The sequence below is a fragment of the Crinia signifera genome, chromosome 6 (genome assembly GCF_055691185.1).
Source record: "Crinia signifera chromosome 6, ASM5569118v1, whole genome shotgun sequence".
In the NCBI taxonomy this organism is placed as follows: domain Eukaryota; kingdom Metazoa; phylum Chordata; class Amphibia; order Anura; family Myobatrachidae; genus Crinia; species Crinia signifera.
In genome coordinates, this window is record NC_139222.1 from 259,348,809 (window position 1) to 259,370,477 (window position 21,669).

A 21,669-nucleotide genomic window follows, 5' to 3' on the forward strand; every position below is an offset into this window, starting at 1 on the left:
AATGACTACACCTGTGCACAAGCTAGGTGGTCTGGGGAATGTGACAGTTAGTAATGACTACAGCTGTGCACCAGCTAGGTGGTGTGGGGAATGTGACAGTTAGTAATGACTACAGCTGTGCACCAGCTAGGTGGTGTGGGGAATGTGACAGTTAGTAATGACTACAGCTGTGCACCAGCTAGGTGGTGTGGGGAATGTGACAGTTAGTAATGACTACAGCTGTGCACCAGCTAGGTGGTGTGGGGAATGTGACAGTTAGTAATGACTACAGCTGTGCACCAGCTAGGTGGTGTGGGGAATGTGACAGTTAGTAATGACTACAGCTGTGCACCAGCTAGGTGGTCTGGGGAATGTGACAGTTAGTAATGACTACACCTGTGCACCAACTACGTGGTCTGGGGAATGTGATAGTTAGTAATGACTACACCTGTGTACCAGTTAGGGGATTTGGAAAATGTGGAATGTTGGTAGATCTCGAGGACCGTTTTGGCCACCCATGCTGTAGGACAGGGATGGGGAACCTTTGGACCTCCAGCTGTTGTTGAACTACACATCCCCGCATGCCCTGCAACAGATTTAGCATAGCCAAATAGCAAAACTCTAGCAGGGCATGCTGGGATGTGTAGTTCAACAACAGCTGGAGGGCCGAAGGTTCCCCACCTCTGCTGTAGGACAACGGTGTACCCAACACTCCCTAGCAAATGATGGACATATTGAACTGTGGTTCTGGGCTCCAAAGTGCACAATATGGTGTGATGGAGTACTAAACACAAATGTGTCCCCATTCTGCATATAGAGGATTGGGGGTAACAGAACTGGAGGCTTCAATCTGCTCCAGCACACCAAGTTATTGAGCATGGAAGGCTAAAATAAGGGAACAATCCGTATAATAACATCACAAGGTGTAATAGATGTACGCATGCACTGGCTGTGACCATGATGCCCACCGTTCTTCCCTCCATCTTCATGGGAGCTAGTAATAAAGACGAATGACAAGACTGTGGCTGGTACCCACATTATTTACTGGCCGTACCTTTTCATGGATCTCCTGTGTAGACTGGGCATCACAGAAAGCCACAGTTGCCAGGTCTTTCAGGATTGGCATCTCCACCGTGCAGTCCCTTCCATCTAATAAAGCTACCAGCGGGCGAGGGTGCATTGGACCATTGAGAGTCTGGGGCCGCATACCTGAGGAATGATAGAGACACAGCAGCAGCTTAGATAATTATACCTGTATATGTCAGAGTATGGGGACACTTAGGAAGACCAGAAAAGCTTGGTATACTTATATAGTATCCTTTCATGCCCCATTCTATGTACATATGTCCCACAAGACACTGACTCACATGTCAGTGCTCCACTAAGTGCTGCTGTTTGTGCTGAGCTCCTGCTTATCAAAGGGAAACATACATAATCGACATACATATGGTCAAATGGTCGACACATGTAAAGGTGGACATGAGTTTTTCTTTTTTACTTTTTTGTACTTTACATTCCACTTTATTGGGAATAGTAAAGTGCCCAAAGGACGATGAGCGAAGGGACACATGCGGGAAGACTCGGTACATTCATGTCGACTTTTTCAGTTGTCGACCTTTGCTTGTGTCTATGTACACCATTTGGGGTTGACGTAGACTTTTTGAGTGTTGACCCACTGGGCAGGGTGAATTTCTCGCCCTACCTGGGAATGCTGGCTTACAGAGCAAGGAAAGCCACAGTTTGACATTAGCCTCTTCATTGATTATAAATGTATTATGATTAGTGTCCCCGGTAGGTCAGGAAAGACCTAGGGAGAAGCTACAGATCTGTGTTCGGCAATTGTTAGTTCGCTCTAACTGCAGATGCCATTCCTGCTCTAATTACAGCTGAAGCGAGCAATTAACTCTGATGTATTTATTACTGTGAGAACTAATCTGGGTGTGCACAGATGCAATGGGCCTCATTCTGACGCACACAGCATTGTGTACCGTCAGTCGCTCCTCTGCGGTTTTGTGAAAGTGCGGCAAAGTCATTTCCTTGGGTATAACCATGCGGCTGAATGTGCAAGGACTCCCCCGTTTAACATTCCTAAATGCTATCACTCCGCTAGGTTCATCTGTACCCGCCAACCATTGGGCACACCATTAAAAATTGCCCCAGCCTATGACAGGTGCAGTTTCTCCTTTTGGTCAGCGTCTCCTATGCCTGCGGTTGTACGTTCCTGCCATAGTGCATCTCGGAAGTGCCGGGCATCTTTTTTAGTGACATTTCCTTTAAAATGCATTTTATTTCTAAAACGGAGCGAATAGGACGCACAAGCAGCTTTTCCCGAAAGACACAGTAACGTTGCATTTCTTATACACATACAGCCACAGTCACACGCGGACAGGGCCGGTTCTAGGGTGTCCGGCGCCCTCCTGCAAACCAAACATTTTGCGCCCTTTCACATTGCCATTGCAACAAGCTGCAGCCCGATTGTGGGAGTGTATGCAACATGCGATCCTATGGAGGATATCTGGTGCATGTACATGTATGCATACACCATCTCAGTGCTGTGTCCGCAAAATGTTGCAGGCACTAAAGTTGCCTATACAAGCTGCAACAATCTCATACATTATGTGCTAGATCGCATCACACGGCATGCATGCAATGTGTGTGCGATGCGATCCGAAAGCAGTACAAAAAGTATGTGCAGCACTCCTGACTGAGGGGAAAAGGAGGGGAGACAAGGAGGAGATGGAAGAAGAGGGGAGGAGATAGAGGGGGCGGAGTGTTCAGGACTGGCAGTGGCACTGGCACAGCACACTGAGAAGAGGGAAGGAAGGGGAGGCGGCACTGCTGCCTGTTCGTCATTTGATTGACAGCTGACTGGCGCAGGGAGCAATGGGTAGGGGGCGGATCCGGACATGACATGTCATCCAGGCATTCACAGACAGGACTACATGCCTCAGCGCAAGTGTCCGTGAGGAAGAGGGGGCAGGTGACAGGAGGAGGACAGTTTGTGTGCGCGGTGCAGGGAGCTGCTCAGCCTCTCCATACTGCCGCCCGCTGTCAGAGAGGCGCTGCGGGCGGCGTGCAGGAGGCAGTGACAGTGAGGGCTGAGGAAGCTTTAGCAGAGCAGGGAGGGAGACAACGCCTTTTCAGCATGGCGCCTCCCTGCTTTGCAGGAGCTGCTGAGTGGGTAGCGCCGGCCCTGCACGCGGAATAGAATATACCGTAGGTATGCCACATTTAATTTTAATCAGCAGAAGCTGCTTGTGTGTCACATTTGGTCTGTTTTGCAAAAACAATGTTTTGTTTTTTTAACGGAAAAAGTCACAAAAAAAGACTTCGGTCACACGGAGGTCACGTGTTATGTATAATGCGGCTTCTATTACACAGAGGACAGAAGTGATAAAACACCAGCCAATCAATTTGTAACTGTCACCCTACAGGCTGGGTTTGAAAAAATTACAGGTAGGAGCTGATTGGCTGCTTGTTTATCGTTCTCTATTTTATCATTTTTCGAGACTTAGTACATCTCGCCCTTATGTGTTCACTCTAGGAAGAGGTATATGGCTACAGAATGCAGGGGCATCGCTCGGCCCTTACCCAAAATTAGCTATAGGGCCAAGAAAATAACCAATCACGTCTGCTTAAAGCTCATCCGTGCCCAAAGTAATAAGGGCAGTGGGTAAACATGTCTCCGAAACACTGTCATCTGTTGGCAGCGAGTGAAACTACATCTCTTTCTCGCTCATACATGCACAAACACAGAGGCAATCAAAAGGTAACAGACTAAGCTTTGAGCGGGTTTACTAGAATATACATACATACATACATACATACATACACACACACACACACACACACACACACGAGATAATAAGTGACCCACATTAGCACATGTGACAGGACTTCATTCTATTGGAGCGACATCCAGGACTGTGTCCGCCGGGGAATAACCCCCTCTCCCTGTCGCCCCAATGTACCATACAACCTGCACTGCGGTACCTACAGTGCCAGCTCTGATTTGTGTAACTGGTAGACATCTTACTGCTGCAATAACCACACATATTAGTGATTAACCAATATTAATAGGCCTTATTAACCTCTTAAACATCCGCTGCTAAAACAAACAGGCAGACGAATAAGAATAGAAAGAGAACAGTAACTGTGCTGCTGATGAGTGTAATTATCGCATTAGCACCCCCCTGTGTCCCAGAACCTTGCAGTGCATTATCCCCTGTCTCCGGGGAAGGTAATAATAGCTGCGCGCCCACAGTTTACACAGCTAATTCCTTGCCTCTGTAAACATACTGCAGTAGTGTCGCTGTGGCAGCGTCTGTGCCAGCCTCATCCCTCCAGAGCCCGCAGGCCCTGGCAGATAAATTTGGAGGTTACCGTGGAGATGCTCATCCTGGGAGTTAAGTCGCCGCCTCCTGTTGCTGGGGCGACTCGTTATATAAAATTAAATAAAAGGACCAAAGTTACTGCAGTAGGAATAGACGTCTCATGTCATGCGCTCTGCTGGTAATTCCACGCTGGGGAAATGATAGGGCTGCAGGGTAAAAAAAGACACGTGACTCGACCCCTGTTATTTCCGGTAACCCTTAAACTTCAGTACATGCCCCGAGCTAGTGAAGATGGAATGGGATGTTGCTAGGGTGACCAACTCATCCCTTTAATCCGTACCAATACTTGGTGGGGGGCAGTGTAGGGGGTCTTCGATACCACTATATATATATATATATATATATATATATATATATATATATATATATATATATATATATATATATATATATATATGGGCCACATTCAGCCTCTTCTGCTGGTGTCAATGAAAGGATAGAGCGATTGCTTTCAGATATTTTCTGGTTCTGTGCTCAGACCTCACGTGTAATAAAACAGCTTCATCCCACCGGTTCTACACAGCAGCCACAGACACACACTGAATCTTATTAAGCAACTGCAGCGTGACTTAACCCTCTCACTGCCTGGGAATGTTTCATTGTTAATTTCATACACCTTGCGCTAGTTTGTGGTCAAGAGGTGTTACTGATCAGTGCTGGCGCTGCGGATAGGTCAGGAGGCCTGGGCTTGCTGGGACTTGTGATTCCACAACAAAGGGAGAGCCATATGTTGTCCAACCCTGGTCTAATCCTAACAACCATCCCGGAACACTCCCTCTGCAGGGTTACCGTGATAGATTAGACTCTCTGAACAACTACATAAGGGGATCTCTTAAGATGCTCCGCACACTCAGGAGGAAAAAGCCTCTTAGCGTCTAATGATCTCTCAGCTTACGCAGACTTAACCCCTTCAGTGACAGCGCCACGCTCCTCAACAATGCCACTGGCAAGGAAAGGGTTCATTATTTTCACTTTGATATCGATATACATATATATATATATATATATATATATATATATATATATATATATATATATATATATATATATATATATATATATATATATATATAAATATATAAATTCACCCGCTGTCCCAGAGATGTAAACACTTGGATCCACTAGTGCACAGGTTCTCAAAATCGATCCCCAGGACCCCACACAGTGCATGATTTGCAGGTCTCCTCACTGAATCAGGTGAAATAATTAGCTCCACTTGTGGATCTTTTAAAATGTGTCAGTGAGTAATGAGTGCACCTGCCTAGGAGACCGGGAAAACATGAACTGTGTGGGGTCCTGAGAACCGAGTATGAGAACCACTGCACTCCCAGATAACAGCAGCATACATACCAGCAATACTTCTATCCTGACCCAAATATTTAATATTGGTGTCTTTGCTTTCAGGACCCTTATCAGTGATGCTGAACTAATGTATTAAGTTTATGAGGTTTAACGTGAAATTGTTTTACTCTTATGATTCTGATCCGGCAATGAAATCCTTGTACAAAATGAACGCTATAAAGTTTATAACAAATAGATACATCAGGCTTGGTTAATCCGTGGTTCCTGAGATGCTGAACTACAGACACCAGCATGCTCTGCCAGTCAAATGCTTGGGGGAAAGTTACTGTAGAGCCACAGGTTACCTGATAGTTACTGTGTTATAAAGAGCATAGAGATGTTAGACTGGGTACACACTGGAGCGACCAGAATTAATTCCGACTTTACTGACGATTTGCCATGAGCCCACAACGTGACAATGAGTGTGCTCACACTGCAATCTTGCGAATGACCGAATGATATATCGTATCATTTGGTCACAGATACGACTGATCATTGCTGCTCTACACACTGAAACAGGCATGTCCAAATTGTGGCCCTCCAGCTGTTGCAAAACTAAACATCCCAGCATGCCTTGGCATAGTTCTAGCATTCCCTAAGAGGAAAACTGTGGCAAGGCATGATGGGACTTGTAGTTTCACAACAGCTGGAGGGCCATAGTTTGGACATGCCTGCACTAGAACAACTGTCATTAGGATCCCCCTGAAATTTGAGTGGCAAGAAGGTGACGTCAATTCGGGCAGACATTACCATGTTGTCCGATTCACGTACACACTAGACGATGTGCTTCACAGCGCTAGCCATATCTCATCAAGCATAGCGTCTGTCACTCAGCGATGTGGGCGATTTGTCATTACGACAATCATCCCAATCTCGCTCCAGTGTGCAACCAGCTTAAAGCAATAATCAAAGATAAATGATGGCAGGTTATAATGCTACTACAGATAAAGGTTACTCTAGCTCCCACTTCTATCTCCGTCACACTACTGCAAGAACACTGATAGACAAGGAAACCCCAAATCCAGCCTCCCTGCCCCGTTGAAACTAGAATGAACATAGTTACTTGGCTCTGGTGATGCCATGGTGGAAACAATGATGGGTGGTCCAGTCCTCCTGGTTACTTTCTGATAAGGTGAGTGGAGGGAGTGCTGGTTGGATATGGTAGTTTGGGGCAAGTTCATTGAGTTCTCCATATGACTCCCGTGTTTTCGCAGGAGCTGGGGGCTGCAATGCGGACTGTGCACAGGAGATGTGGGTGGCAGGCGCTCCCTCTTCATCAGTTCCATGGGCACCGTGTAGCTTGTGGGGTAAGCAGTCTTTGGCCCGCTGTTGACGGTAGTGTGTACAACAGTCATGGGAATGCCAGACTGGGCATGGTAGGCGGATGCAGGTCGAGGCTGAACAGGAATGGTATAGCCGCCAGTTTGCACGAATTGTGGGTTTTGGGCGTTCATTCCAAAAGTTTGGTAGTTGGCTGTCTCCAACAAGTGCTGGGACGGGGCGCTGGAAGGGCGGCGATTGAGTTCAGCTATTCGGGGGGAGACCGGCTGCAGCGACACCGAGTGTTGTTGGTTAGGAGCGCCATCCATCACAGCATTGCTAAGGGGCTGAGTGTTGAATTCTCCGCGCAGGAGATCCCCGCGGTGGCTGAAGCTGTTGGAGCGAACGCGGGATCTCAGGGAGTTGCTTTTCTGCTGATCTTGCCTCAGCATCTGCAGATCTGCCCTGTAGCTCTTGATAAGACCTGAAAGCAATCTAGCTTGGCCAAGATTAGCAGCCACCGATTTAATGTCGTGTTCTTCCATAACAGCCAGCGAGCTGGGCGTGTCGAACCCTTGCTGCAACAGCGCGCTAATGGTACCTTCGGAGAGGCCTTCGCTCCGCAGGGCAGAGAGGAACTCCATGTCTGCCCTCTTCAGTTCTGCTCCTGAGAGCGACATAGGGATCTGGCCATGGGATGGGACTAGAGAACTGTCATATGTCTCATAAGCCATCTGAGCACTCATGTTCTCTCTCCCTGCTCCGTAACCACGAGTTCCTGAAATAGCTGTTGTCCCCAGAGTGCCGTCCATAGCAGCGGATTCACTGGGCTCCACCACTAGGCAGGTAGGAGCTGTCTGCCTCCCCGTGGCAGGATCAATGGATCTTTCCATAATCTCATTATAGAGCTGCCTGTTGGGAAACGTGGATGCGTCGGATCCATACCTGGGGTTGGGTGCTTCTACTGCGTACCTGGCAGGTGAAGAATCCCTACTCCTGGAGCGCTGCCCCTCAGTGATGACTCTACCTGTAGGATCTCTGTACAGACGACCTACTTCTTGAGGGAGAAAGGGACGTGCAGCAGTCTGTTCCCAGGTGGTTCGGTTTGGAGGGGGCCCATAAGTGTGTCCTGATCGACTTAGCACTGGGTCTCTATAATAACGAGGATTCTCCAGGGATCTGCCTGCCAGAGAAGGCTCATTATAGTAATCGTGAGTTTGCACAGATCCACGGCCAGACATTGCCACCTGCCTCTCGTAGGGATAGCTGGAGTCTGGAACGGAGCTATTCCACGCCGGCCTGCGATCCTGACGCACTAAGTGACCTTGCTGACCTCGGATATATGCGTCTGGATAAGAACAGAGGTCCGCCTTTATCTCCGAGCTGCCTGGCACGAGAATATCGCGGGATCTGCTGCTTGGCAGCTTGTAAAAAGCTTCCTCTCCGTTGTAGGTCAGAGAATTGTTTATGCCGGCTGCTCTCTGATATCCTGATGAGACGTCTCCCTCCCAGCTGCCTTCATACCAACCTGCAGCATCCCAGCTACGAGAACGGCTGATGCTCGTATGCTTGTTTGGAACCGGCATTGGAAGAAAAAAAAAAACCTTTTGGCTTAGACACAGCGCTAGAGGAGGAGGCAGGGGAATGTCTCAGTTAAAATCTTCTGTTACACGTATATAAATAAAGGAAAAAAAAAAAAAACCACACACAATAAACAGATGTAGCTGCACCTGAGCTCTCCGAAGGCACAAACAGAAACAGACGGCTTGAGTTACAAAAGTATCGGCTGAATTATTAATCCCAGGTAATAGAAGACGACACAGTACAACACCCCGTTGTTGTGAGCGGCTTCTGCAGGCTTCAGGCGCAGACTGGGCGCCTGCAACTAATCCTCGTAGCTTTGCATGAACTAAAAAAGTGGTGGGGACATTTTATTTGTATGGATAACTGTGCAGATTAGAAAACCTGTAAAACCATAATCCTGTGTGAGGCAGAATGGACCCAGAATCAGGCTTCTGTTATCAAACACCCCCCCCCCCCCTCCCTGTCACTGCTGCGCCTCTCATGTCTCATACTGGTGACAGGAATGAGGACGTGGGGGGGAAATAAGACGCCTCAGCCCCTACTAAGTGTCTCCTGATAAAAGAATAATCTAGCCAGGGATAGGATTTAATGACCACACGATGCTGAACAAGTCTCTTCATGCAGGGATGGGCTGACTCTGTATGATCCGGGGGGGGGGGGGGGGGGGGGGGCGCTGATCAACACTGGCAAGATGTATAGAATCTGCAGCATCAGAGAATGACTGGCAAAGACTAGAAGTACATCCACAGTCTATACATGATCTACAAGTATTACAATGCATTATCACAGTCCAATTCAGTCTGCAGGCAATAGGTATATATATATATATATAGATATATATATATATATACACACACACACATATATATGTGATACATAGAAATCTCTATCATTTATCATCTATGTTGGTCTCCACAAGACATAACTTAGGACAGTACTAGGTGCAATGAGCTAGTTTTGCAACTGGCCGTACACAGAGCGGCATGCACGCCAGGCCATGGGCAAAACTAAGTGGTCCCAACACTGGGCAACACGTGTCAGTCTGTATGCCAAGCCACATGTATCACAGTCCCTATACTGAGCAATGACAGTAAAGTCCCTACACTGGGCAACACATTGCAGTCCCTATGCCAAGCCACATGTATCGCAGTCCCCATACTGAGCAATGACAGTAAAGTCCCTACACTGGGAAACACATGGCAGTCCCTATGCCAAGCCACATGCACCTGTATTGCAGTCCCAATACTGAGCAATGACAGTGAAGTCTCTACACTGGGCAACACGTGGAAGTCCCTATGCCAAGGCGTATGTTCTGCAGTCCCCATACTGAGCAACAAAAGCGAAAGTCCCTACACTGGGCAACCTGTGTGGTAGTCCCTAAACTGTGCAATAGTCACCACACAGTGCAACCTGTGCCACAATCCCTACACTGTGCAACCTATGCATCAGTCCTTACCCTAGGGTGAGCAACTCATCCCTTTAATCCAGGACACATATTAATTACACAGGTTCTGTGGCTGGCTTTCACCTGGTTTTAAACTGCCACACCTCAAGACTCCATTTCACCTGGTTTTAAACTGCCACAGGACCTGTGTAATTAATATGTGTCCCGGATTAAAGGGATGAGTTGGTAACATTACCTTACCCTGGACAACCTATTGTGCTACATTGGGCAGCGTGTATGGCAGCCCTTACACTGGGTAACCCATGTGGCAGTTACTACACCGAGTAATACATGTGGCAGCAGGCATTCCCAACCACGGTCCTCAAGGCACACCAACAGTGCAGGTTTTGTAGATATCCAGGCTTGAGCACAGGTGACTTAATTAGTACCTGAGTGATTCTGATTAAACCATCTGTGCTGAAGCCTGGATATCACTAAAACCTGCACTGTTGGTGTGCCTTGAGGACCGTGGTTGGGAATGCCTGCCCTACACTGTTGTAGTTGTTCCTACAGTGGAAATAAATGTTTGGTGTCCATATACTGGACACCACATGTGACAGTCCCTATTATGTGACGTCTGGTTAGGACCCCACACACAATGAAGATGGCAGGACACTGGAAGCCATTCCTCCCAACTACAGAATCCATTTCCTTTCTTCTAATGCATCCTTAGTGTAATGAGTTTCCTGATCCAGCTCGTCACTGCCCCAACAGCAGCTTATTGCAGCCCATCACACTAACTCACGCTGACCTTAATCCTTACAGGATCACACAGTAATCCCTAAATCTATATACAGAGGACAAATACACAGCGCAGGGGGATGGCGGTGCAATGGTTCCCTCTGAATAATGAATATTCTGTGACTGCAGGGTCTGCAGCACATTGCTGTGTCCTTACTGGTTGCAGAGCCCTGTCTTGTTGCAGAGCCCCGGACTGTTCCATCCTAAACACAAGAAGAGAGAGCAGATGTGTGTTATTAGCCGCCATGCTGGGATGAGGATGGCATTTAACCCCTTCACAGCTGCGGCAGAACGGTAAACCCTCCCAAAGAAGGATCAAATCAGATGAATGAAACAGGCTATTTTTACCCAAGTGACCTAATAACAGAAGCAACGGCCAAGATCTCCCTCATCTGACAATGTGATATCAGATTATAACCTGCCTATGTGTAGCGCATGTATGGAAATATATTTATATGGAGACAGTTGAGAGCAGAGAGGCCGAAGAGATGGGGGGCATACTGAGGGCCAGATGCACTAAGCTTCAAAAGTGATAAAATGGAGAGTGATAAAAAAAAAACCAATCAGCTTGTGCCTGAAATATTTCAAACCTAGCCTGTAACATGGCAGGTAGCAGCTGATTGGCTGGCTGTTTATCACACGTGTTCAGGTATATACCACCCTGCTAGAGTGAAATCCCACCTTGAAAATGAATGTGATCGCGGGGCGAATGGATGTGTAAAATGATAAGAAAGCCTCTCACCAACTAATGATTATTACACTGGGCACCAGTTATCGCAGGCTCCGATTAGCCAGACACTTTCCCTGATGGCTGGGATGAATACAGGCATATCTGGCCTGTTCCTGATGTCACACACCCTCCCCTAAACGGCATGGGGACGGCTACCATTTTACCTGTCACTTCCAGCATTTTCCTCCGGCACGCCTGCGGTTTTCTTGGAACTCCCATGAAACGGCCGGTTACCACCCACTGATGCCAGCTTACTGTCAATCAACTTGTATACAGCCAATGATATAGCGGGATTTCAACGCCGGACGGCCTTGCGCATGCGTACTACGGGCCGTATGCATGCCCAGTTTATCAATAATAGGATCAGGTCTGAATTACCACAAGAGATAGGATGCCTGTTGCAGACAGAACTTTCGTACCCAGCAAGGGTTGGCCATCACAATACTAAAGAATACAGTACAGTAATGAATACAGCAGCAGCAGATGAGGGCTCGGTGTACGAGCAACACAGGGCTCTAGCAGCACCATTGCAGCCCCACAGTCCCTGCATCTGGCTAGCTCCCTGCAGTCAGTATCACTGCATCCTTTAGACCAGGCATGTCCAACGTTGGCCCTCCAGATGTTTTGAAACTACACATCCCAGCATGCTTTGCAATAGTTTTAGCATTTTCTAATAGCAAAACTGTGGCAAAGCATGCTGGGATGTGTAGTTTCACAACATCTGGAGGGCCAACGTTAGACATGCCTGCTTTAGACTCTCCAGACATACACACTGCAAGCTGTGGGCTGTACCTTTCTATAAGGCAGCTAGCGGCATCACCCTCTTCTTGGGCATGATGTCATGTGCTCAGCGGGCATGGCTGGCAAAGGGTGCCAGAAAACCCAGGTATGGCTCTCAATGGCGAAAGAAAGTCGCAGATACAGTCAATTCGTAATCGGGTTCTGGGGTGTCTTTTTCCTTTAATGAAATCTAACAACTCATAGGCATTCGCTTTGATCCCTGGAAATCATACATGTTCTGGAGAATTATACACGCTCTGGGGACTCATACACGTTCTGGGGACTCATACATGTTCTGGGGACTCATACACGTTCTGGGGACTCATACATGCTCTGGGAACTCATACATGTTCTGGGGACTCATACACGCTCTGGAGCATCATACATGTTCTTGAGCATCATACATGTTCTGGGGACTCATACACGCTCTGCAGCATCATACACGTTCTGGGGACTCATACATGCTCCGCAGCATCATACACGTTCTGGGGACTCATACATGTTCTGCAGCATCATACACGTTCTGGGGAATCATACATGTTCTGCAGCATCATACACGTTCTGGGGACTCATACATGTTCTGCAGCATCATACACGTTCTGGGGACTCATACATGCTCTGCAGCATCATACACGTTCTGGGGACTCATACATGTTCTGCAGCATCATACACGTTCTGGGGACTCATACATGTTCTGCAGCATCATACACGTTCTGGGGACTCATACATGTTCTGCAGCATCATACACGTTCTGGGGACTCATACATGCTCTGCAGCATCATACACGTTCTGGGGACTCATACATGCTCTGCAGCATCATACACGTTCTGGGGACTCATACATGTTCTGCAGCATCATACACGTTCTGGGGACTCATACATGTTCTGCAGCATCATACACGTTCTGGGGACTCATACATGTTCTGCAGCATCATACACGTTCTGGGGACTCATACATGTTCTGCAGCATCATACACGTTCTGGGGACTCATACATGTTCTGCTGCATCATACACGTTCTGGGGACTCATACATGTTCTGCAGCATCATACACGTTCTGGGGACTCATACATGCTCTGCAGCATCATACACGTTCTGGGGACTCATACATGCTCTGCAGCATCATACACGTTCTGGGGACTCATAGATGTTCTGCAGCATCATACACGTTCTGGGGACTCATACATGCTCTGCAGCATCATACACGTTCTGGGGACTCATACACGCTCTGGAGCATCATACACGTTCTGGGGACTCATACACGCTCTGGAGCATCATACACGTTCTGGGGACTCATACATGCTCTGCAGCATCATACACGTTCTGAGGACTCATACATGTTCTGCAGCATCATACACGTTCTGGGGACTCATACATGTTCTGCAGCATCATACACGTTCTGGGGACTCATACACGCTCTGGAGCATCATACACGTTCTGGGGACTCATACATGTTCTGCAGCATCATACACATTCTGGGGACTCATACATGTTCTGCAGCATCATACACGTTCTGGGGACTCATACATGCTCTGGAGCATCATACACATTCTGGGGACTCATACATGTTCTGCAGCATCATACACGTTCTGGGGACTCATACATGCTCTGGAGCATCATACACGTTCTGGGGACTCATACATGCTCTGGAGCATCATACACGTTCTGGGGACTCATACATGCTCTGGAGCATCATACACGTTCTGGGGACTCATACATGCTCTGTGTAGGAGTCCCCAGGCAGCTTTATTTTGACATTTATATGGAATTTATATTTCAGTTTGAATTAACCCCACCCAAATCTACCTCTCTCAGTACATATTAAGCCCCAGACCCACTAGACCAGAAATGAAAGGATATCGCACACATGGGCCGTTCTGAGTGATATCTGTTAAGTGTGTACTCTCGCTATGGTTACCGATGCATGCTCCTGCGCATCGCTACCGACTCCCTATGTCTGCTGAACATGAAGGTCCACTTTGGCTTCATAGCCAATGATCCACATGTTCAGCGGGTTCCAGTGACGTCAATGAACAATATAGTTTACCGCTCAATATAATGACACAAATGACGGCACACAAGGTGGACAGACACAAGACATACTGTAGGGGCAGATTCTGGAACGGCCCCTGCCCCAATGGTCTGGTTTTGCGCACGCGCATTTCTGTGCATGTGCAAATCCCGACTGCAATCATCCACAGCGAGTTACTCACTCGTCAGACCATTCACAGCGGGGATGGAGAGAAGGAAGGGGGCAGTGGCGGTACTGAGCCATGGAAACGCCCATCGTTTCATAGGAGTTCCCATGGACACATGGGTGGGCCGCTGACGTCAGCCACTCGCCTTGTCTTTGTCCCGACACCCACAAATAAAAGTCAGTTGAGTCTGACATCAAATGATTTCTCCTGCAGCGGTGGCATGCGAGGGGATGTGAGGGGAAACTGCGGCGGGGGGGGTTATTTGTTGGGGTGGGCTCTCAGGTGCTCTGGAGCCAACCAGAATCAGGCTATTAGGGTAGAGAGAACCGTGAACGGTTAGAGCCAAGTGGGAGGAGGTGATTCGTGTACATGTAAAGTGACGCATATAAATGTGGACAGGGGAAGTGGAGCGAGTGCATATACTCGGGGTCTATGAAGGTGAAGTGTGCGGGTGACTGCTATCCCCAGTTTTGTGCCGCTGAGGTCACCCTATGTACGGAACCGGTTGAGTATTTACAGCATGTTTCAGGAAGATAAATGTATTACGGAATAAGACAGGAAGAATAATTCACAGTCTCCAAAACGGGATGATATCATCCTTGGCTGCAACACGTTATCCAGGCCATCTGTATACAGAGCAGTGGCCGGTGTCACAGGTAAATAATAAGCCGCCCGGTATCTGTTACAAGATGAATGCGATCGTTCCCTGGTAATGTTTTTGTAAACACAGTTTCCAAAGCGGAGGTAACTTCATCAAGTAGAGTGCAGGACAAGGGGAAGGAGCGGGAATCAAAGAGGCCTCGAGGACCAAAGGAGGGCAGAGATCTAATATCAGCGGGGTCAGAGGTCACCGGGATCTGTTACTGATCATTAGGGTCCTATAAATAAATAACATGAATGCAATCAGCAGTGTGGTGATCACATTTCACCATGACCAAAAGGGTTTTAATCCAAAAACAAAGCGAGCGGTAACTATATTGCTGCTCCGTATGCCCTATTTAGCGGAACTTATGGTTTCCTGTACTTTATTTAAACTGTCATTACAGTATATGGTGTGAAAATAATATATAGCTTCTTCTTAAATAAAAAAAAAACACTTCTCAGGGAAGTTCATGACATAAAATAGCCTTTAATTCAGTGGTTACCAAACACGGTCCTCAAGGCACCACAACAGTCTAGGTTTTAAGCATATCCATGCTTACACACAGGTAACTTAATCAATACTTCAGTTTCATGATAACATCTGTGCACAAGCAGGAATATCCCTAAAACCAGTACTGTAGGGGCGCCTTGAGGAAGCACTTCCCTAATAACATCCTGAAACACCCATGTAGATTTCCAGAGCTTGGTAGAAAGATGGCTGAGAAAAGGTTGATAATCTAAAGGCCCCCAGTAGTCGAGTCAGATTTGGGACTATTTCACCCGATCCTTATGGATCGGTCCAAGAAATCGGCCCAAATCAGATGTGTTTGACAACCCCATCGGGTCCAATGCACGGTCCCGTGTGCATCGGAGCGGAGCCAGAGGTCGGACCCGTTGCCCATCAGACCTCTGACTTGGCCCCTCTCCTGGTGGCGGGGGGGCGGCAGGGGGGGGGGGGGGTGTCGCATGCAAAATATCACATGTGAAAAGACATGCGATCCTGCCACCCGGGATGGTCCCGGTGGCTCAGGGGGGTCGGATGGCCATATACTGTACTGCTACAACACATCACAGTAGTGTATGGCCACCTTTAGGCAGTGGTTCCCAACCCTGAACCTCAAGTACCCCACACAGTGCATGTTTTCCAGGTCATTAAATTATTCAGACACATTTTAAGAGATACACCTTATAACGGTCTTATCAACAGCTGTCTACAGTCCTGGATTTCTGCTGGCTCCCCACAGTGATGCACCATAGAAATGTCACCAATGGAGGCTTCATGACTGGCAGCTTGTAAGGTTGCTGCCACATAATTGGCACATCCCCACCACCAGCTACATACAGTACATTATACATGACAGGTTTTCTCCAATTATATACTGTATAGTAATAAGCTCATCTCCAGTGGCTGCTCTAGAGGGGGAACTGCAGCACAGCTCAATATTCAAATAGAGGAGCCACTCCCACTGCCACCAACTGAAATTCTAAGCTGACTGACTGGCAGTGGGTGTGGCTCCCCTATTTGAATTTTGAATTGTGCTGCAGCCCCACCTCTGGAGCTGCCACTGTCATCTCTATCTTCTGGGTCATGTCATTTGTTTGTGCCATGATTCCCTCATGGTAAATGGCAATGCGGATGATAGAGATCAGAGTGGCCAAACTGGTCCTACCAACAGTTCATGTTTTCCAGACCACCGGTCCTAGCTGGTGCACAAATGTAATCATCATTTTCATACATTTGCTGTATTCATTCCTAACCGGCACATTCTACAGTTGGTCTGGAAAACTGGGTAGATCCCGAGAACCAGTTTGGCCACACCTGGTCTAGATAGAGTGGTGTCAAACTCATTGCCCTCCAGCTGTTGTGGAACTACACATCCCAGCATGCCCTGCCACAGATTTTATATAATGGATTGCTAAAACTGTGGCAGGGCATGCTGGGATGTGTAGTTCCACAACAGCTGGAGGGCTATTAGTTGGACACCACTGAGATAGACAGTGCTTATGGTCAAGAGGTACAAAAAGGTTGACATATTCAAAAAAGTTGACATGACCATGATCGACACAAAATTTTGTAGGGTTTCACATCATTTCCAACTTTTGACAGATTTATCATCCATGTAGGCAATAATTGGGAACAGTAACCTGTGGCGAGAGCCGCTGAAGAGGTGCGGGGCACCTTGCCCAAAGCAAGGGTCTACATTTGCCAGAATTGTGGCCACATATCATAAAACGTACAAGACGACGCAACAAAAACATTACAATTCTTGTGTCGATGTCGATCTTTTGACCCAAAGTATGGAAACCTAATGACTGAATATCTAATTACTGTAGATCTTCAAAACCACACCCTATGGTGAGATTTTTCACTCGCCGTGGCGTTCGCAAATTGAGTAATGCATGAGAGCAGATATGAATAAGGCACATACAGCATAATATACAGTGTAATAAGGACACATGTTACAGGCATAGTGTACCTAAGTGGTGGTTTCCTTCCACTATGCAATAATAATAAAATACACAAATGAAATGTGTTAGCATACAATACAGAGGGCATTCTAGTGTCTTGTAGACAATGCAGAGAACATTTTGTTAACTGCTATCCAATACAGACGACTATCTTGTAACTCACATCCAATACAGAAGACATTATGGTGACTAGTGTGCAATACAAATGACATGCTGGTGACCAGTATCCAATACAGAGAACATTCTGGTGACCAGTATCCAATACAGAAGACATTCCTGTAACCCTTATAAGACATAGATGCACTGACATTTGCCCAAGATCCCCCTGTCCCCCTGAACTAATATCTCCATGTATTGACCATTAATATACAGTATGTTTGTTATTCCTCTGATTTGTACGATGATTGGGCTTAAAATACCAATGGACCCTATTTTAAATTGTTATATTCATGCAATTTGTATACAATACACATTTGCAATGTGTTTATTACCGTGCAAAGCAATGTCTCAATAAAAAAAAGTTGGTACTTGTGTATTATCACGGCGCCCACGATGTGCATCTCATCGCATCGCATATAGCGGCATACAATGCATGCGATGTGATGCATTTTTTAATTGTACATGCACCCTGATGGGTGCTTACAATGTGAAATGGCCCCCCATTGTCAATGCCACCCCCAGTATCAACACCAACCCGAAGCGTGGCGAGCGGTGGCGGTACGCGTCCTCCGACCTTTTCATACCCCCACTATACATGTCGGCGTGGAGTTGATTTTATATAGTGTGGCAGGCAGCGAGCCACCGAGCCCGAAGCGTGGCGAGCGCAGCAAGCATTACTTTACATATATTCTGCTCGCCACGCTTCGGCTCGGTGGCTCGCTGCACTCGCCACACTATCTAAAATCAACTCCACGCCGACGTGGATAGTGGGGGTATGAAAAGGTCGGAGGACGAGTACCGCCACCAAAAAGTTTATTAAACAGATGCAGTGACATTCTCTTGCACCTTGCACAGACATGAGAGAGTGACAGGAGCAAAAGACTTTAGAGAATAGGCGCCCTCCTCCCGTACTCAGCGCCACTCCTTATGGTATCATGCTCCACTCCATATGATTACATCTGCCCCCCCACCTCTTTATGCTATGACTATTTATGACACTACCAATATAAGGTATGCCCAGTAATCAGCTAGCACAGTGTCATGGCACCCTGGTTTCCCATAGGTTTCTAGTCCAGGATCAAATCAAATTATATATGGTCTATGGCAGGGGTCCTCAAACTATTTTGTTCTGGGACCCCATCAGACAATAAAAATAATTACGGGACCCCAGAAAGTTACTGCAGAAGATCACATAACATGTGTAGTCATCAGAGAGCACCTGCATGGCATAATTGTGGAGGCATAACATGATGGGAAGAGTCTAAAATAAACAATTCAACAGATTTTTGAATAGTTGCAACCCCATACTGAGAAGTTCGGGACCCACTTGGGGGTCAGGACCCACAGTTTGAGAACCGCTGGTCTATGGTATAGGCAAAACCAGAACTGGTGGCCGTCAGTCAAAAATGTGGACAAACATAAACACAACCTGTGGCACTGGCCAGGGACAAGACCGACTCCTCATCCAGTACAGATTATAAGATTCCATGTCTCCATGACAACCATGTGTAATGACGAGTGTCTGAGAGATGCAGCTGGCATATACCGGACATTCCCAGTAGTACTGGTGACATTCAAAGTAAGAAAGGACCCGATAGCCAAAGTAACATCTAGAAGCCACAGTTCTGCCCCTACAGAGTATGGACCAAAGACCACTGCTGATGTATGGCACGGATTTACAGTAGTAATGAAATATGAGTTTTACGTATATGCCAACACACATATCGGCCGGGACTCCTCAATGTACACGCGTCAGTAGCATTCCCTCCAACATGACCCATTCCATTAGGTACAAAATGCTCTGTTCCTGGACTTCCCTGACAGTGGCAGTTACAGAGGTGGGACTGCACCACTGTCCAATATTCAAAAAGGGGAGCCACACCTACTGCCACCTCAAACATCACTGTCCAGGACTCACTGGCAGTTGATGTGCCCCCCCCCCTCTTTGAATTTTGGACTGTGCTGTAGTCCAACCTCTGTAACTGCCACTGGTAGAGGGAAGTCCAGGAACAGAGCATTTTGTCCATAATGGAATGGGTCATGTTGTATGAAGTAGTGCTTTTTCTCGATGTAACCTCTTTAGGAGCGTAGGATTCTATTATATCTAGAAATCAAATAATCCCCTAACACAGCGCGCCGCAGGCAATAAATAGCTAATGGATTTGATAATCAGGAACAGTGCTAAAGCCTGAGCGACAAGATGCTAATCTCATTCCGACACAGCGTTAAAAACAACCTTACATGTTATAGTGTAAACCTGCAATTTACAGCACAATTCATCTAATGAGCTCTTACCAGCAAGCAGTCCGGGGCTGGCTGTGTGTGTCATGGTGCAGGCCAGTTCTCAGAACATCCCGTATAGTTCATTATCGGCTGTTTCTAGATTATAATGTAGTCGGCTCAAGATAATACTCACTAGGAGATCACACATTTGGGAGCCTGTACCACTACAGCTTGCACGCCAGCGACACTAGCGGATAGACAAGCATCCCTGACGTATTACAAACTGCTCCAGATCCGCCTCATGTAGTATTGTGCGTGCAAAAGATGATCAGCGGATAGAAGAATATTGCCACCATAGATGTGGAGGGTTGCTATAAAGTCCTGCACGTCTGTTGTTAGGGGAAGGAGCCGTAGCGTTGGCAAGGAAGCTGGCAGTGTTGTTGTGCCCATTAAATCAAGCACCATTTTTACACTTCGGGCCTGAATTTGCAGTGGCTGGTGTTCAGTTAAGTCACCGTCCCCCTACAGTGAAATCCCACCATGCGAATTACAGCCTAGCATTTTCCCGGACACTCCTAGCGTTTTTCTAAGCACACTCTACCACCCCCGGACGCCTACATCCTGTCACTCACCTTAAGAAAGGTTTGCGTATAGAAAAAGTTGCAGGACTTCATCGCAGGATGGCCTCATGCATGCGCAGTGTATCGATAATCGGTCGCTGCGTGAATTCGCATTTGTGCATTCTGGTCTGAATCAGGCCCTTAGTGTGTACCTATTGCTTCCTGCAGGCTGACATATTGTGCTTCCCCCAATGTTTACTCCACGCAGGTGGATGGAAGCGGCACGCACACAAATGATTTTTTGGTTGTTTGTTATGAACGTAAGTTGGGTACTTGTTGATGCTGGCCTGCTTTTACTGTATGCTGCGTTTTGAACATTATTCACCAATTTAGTATTATGATGTGTTGCCAAGGCAACAGCAACTCCTCTTTGTATATAAATACCCCTTTAAACAGAGTGTAGTGCAATCGTACACCTGTAGGATGATTATTTTAATTACAAATAATGGGGGAGGAGGGGGCTAAACATGGTTATTACAATCGCTGCTGGAATCCCTTCTATAAGACTCACATGACATTTCAGTTGTGCCGATCAATAGGGTCAATTTTAAATTAGCCTTTGTATAAGGAGGTTAGGTGCTCCTGCTCCTGTTCTAGATCCAGGTACAGATCTTATGCTGGGTACACACCAGGACGACTAGGGCACGATTCTGTCAATTTAGATCCAATTCCGACCGGTTGTATGCAGATTGTATGTACTATCGTGTGTTTTTGACATTTATTTGATCCGATTCCGATCAAATGCGCGTTCACGCCGCTCGTTTGGTCGCATCTTTGGTCCTACGTGCTGCAGGTAGGATCTGTCAATCCCAGGCCGACCGACCGTCAATCGTATGCAGATCGTGAGTGTTTTTTGCCGCCTCCGTCGTCCGTCCGTCGGTGCGTCCGTCGTTTGATCCAGCCTATTTGAGTGGCATTTCCTAAACACTCCCCCGGCGCCATGTTTTTCCACATAGCAAACAGCGCTGGCGCAGCAGTTGGACTCTCCTTCTTGTCTCATCTCCCAGAACAACAACCTGGTATGTTTGCACTCCCAATGCTCTTCTATGCATGCCCACTGTTGCCACCAATGTATATAGTGTGTATAAAGCACTGGTTTGGCAACCG

General features: G+C 47.2%; 1 protein-coding gene across 3 annotated transcripts in view; it reads right to left on the reverse strand.

Annotated features, from left to right (window-relative positions):
- CTBP2 (C-terminal binding protein 2) overlaps positions 1–21,669 on the reverse strand; it is an 84,841-nt gene that overhangs the window by 24,510 nt on the left and 38,662 nt on the right. For 2 of the 3 annotated variants that reach the window (XM_083149440.1, XM_083149441.1), the window contains one exon: positions 1,034–1,188. In XM_083149440.1, coding sequence (XP_083005566.1) covers positions 1,034–1,188 — 155 coding nt within the window. Of the gene's footprint in view, positions 1–1,033; positions 1,189–6,777; positions 8,641–21,669 lie in introns of those variants that run through there. The other variant, XM_083149439.1, reaches the window with a different exon arrangement.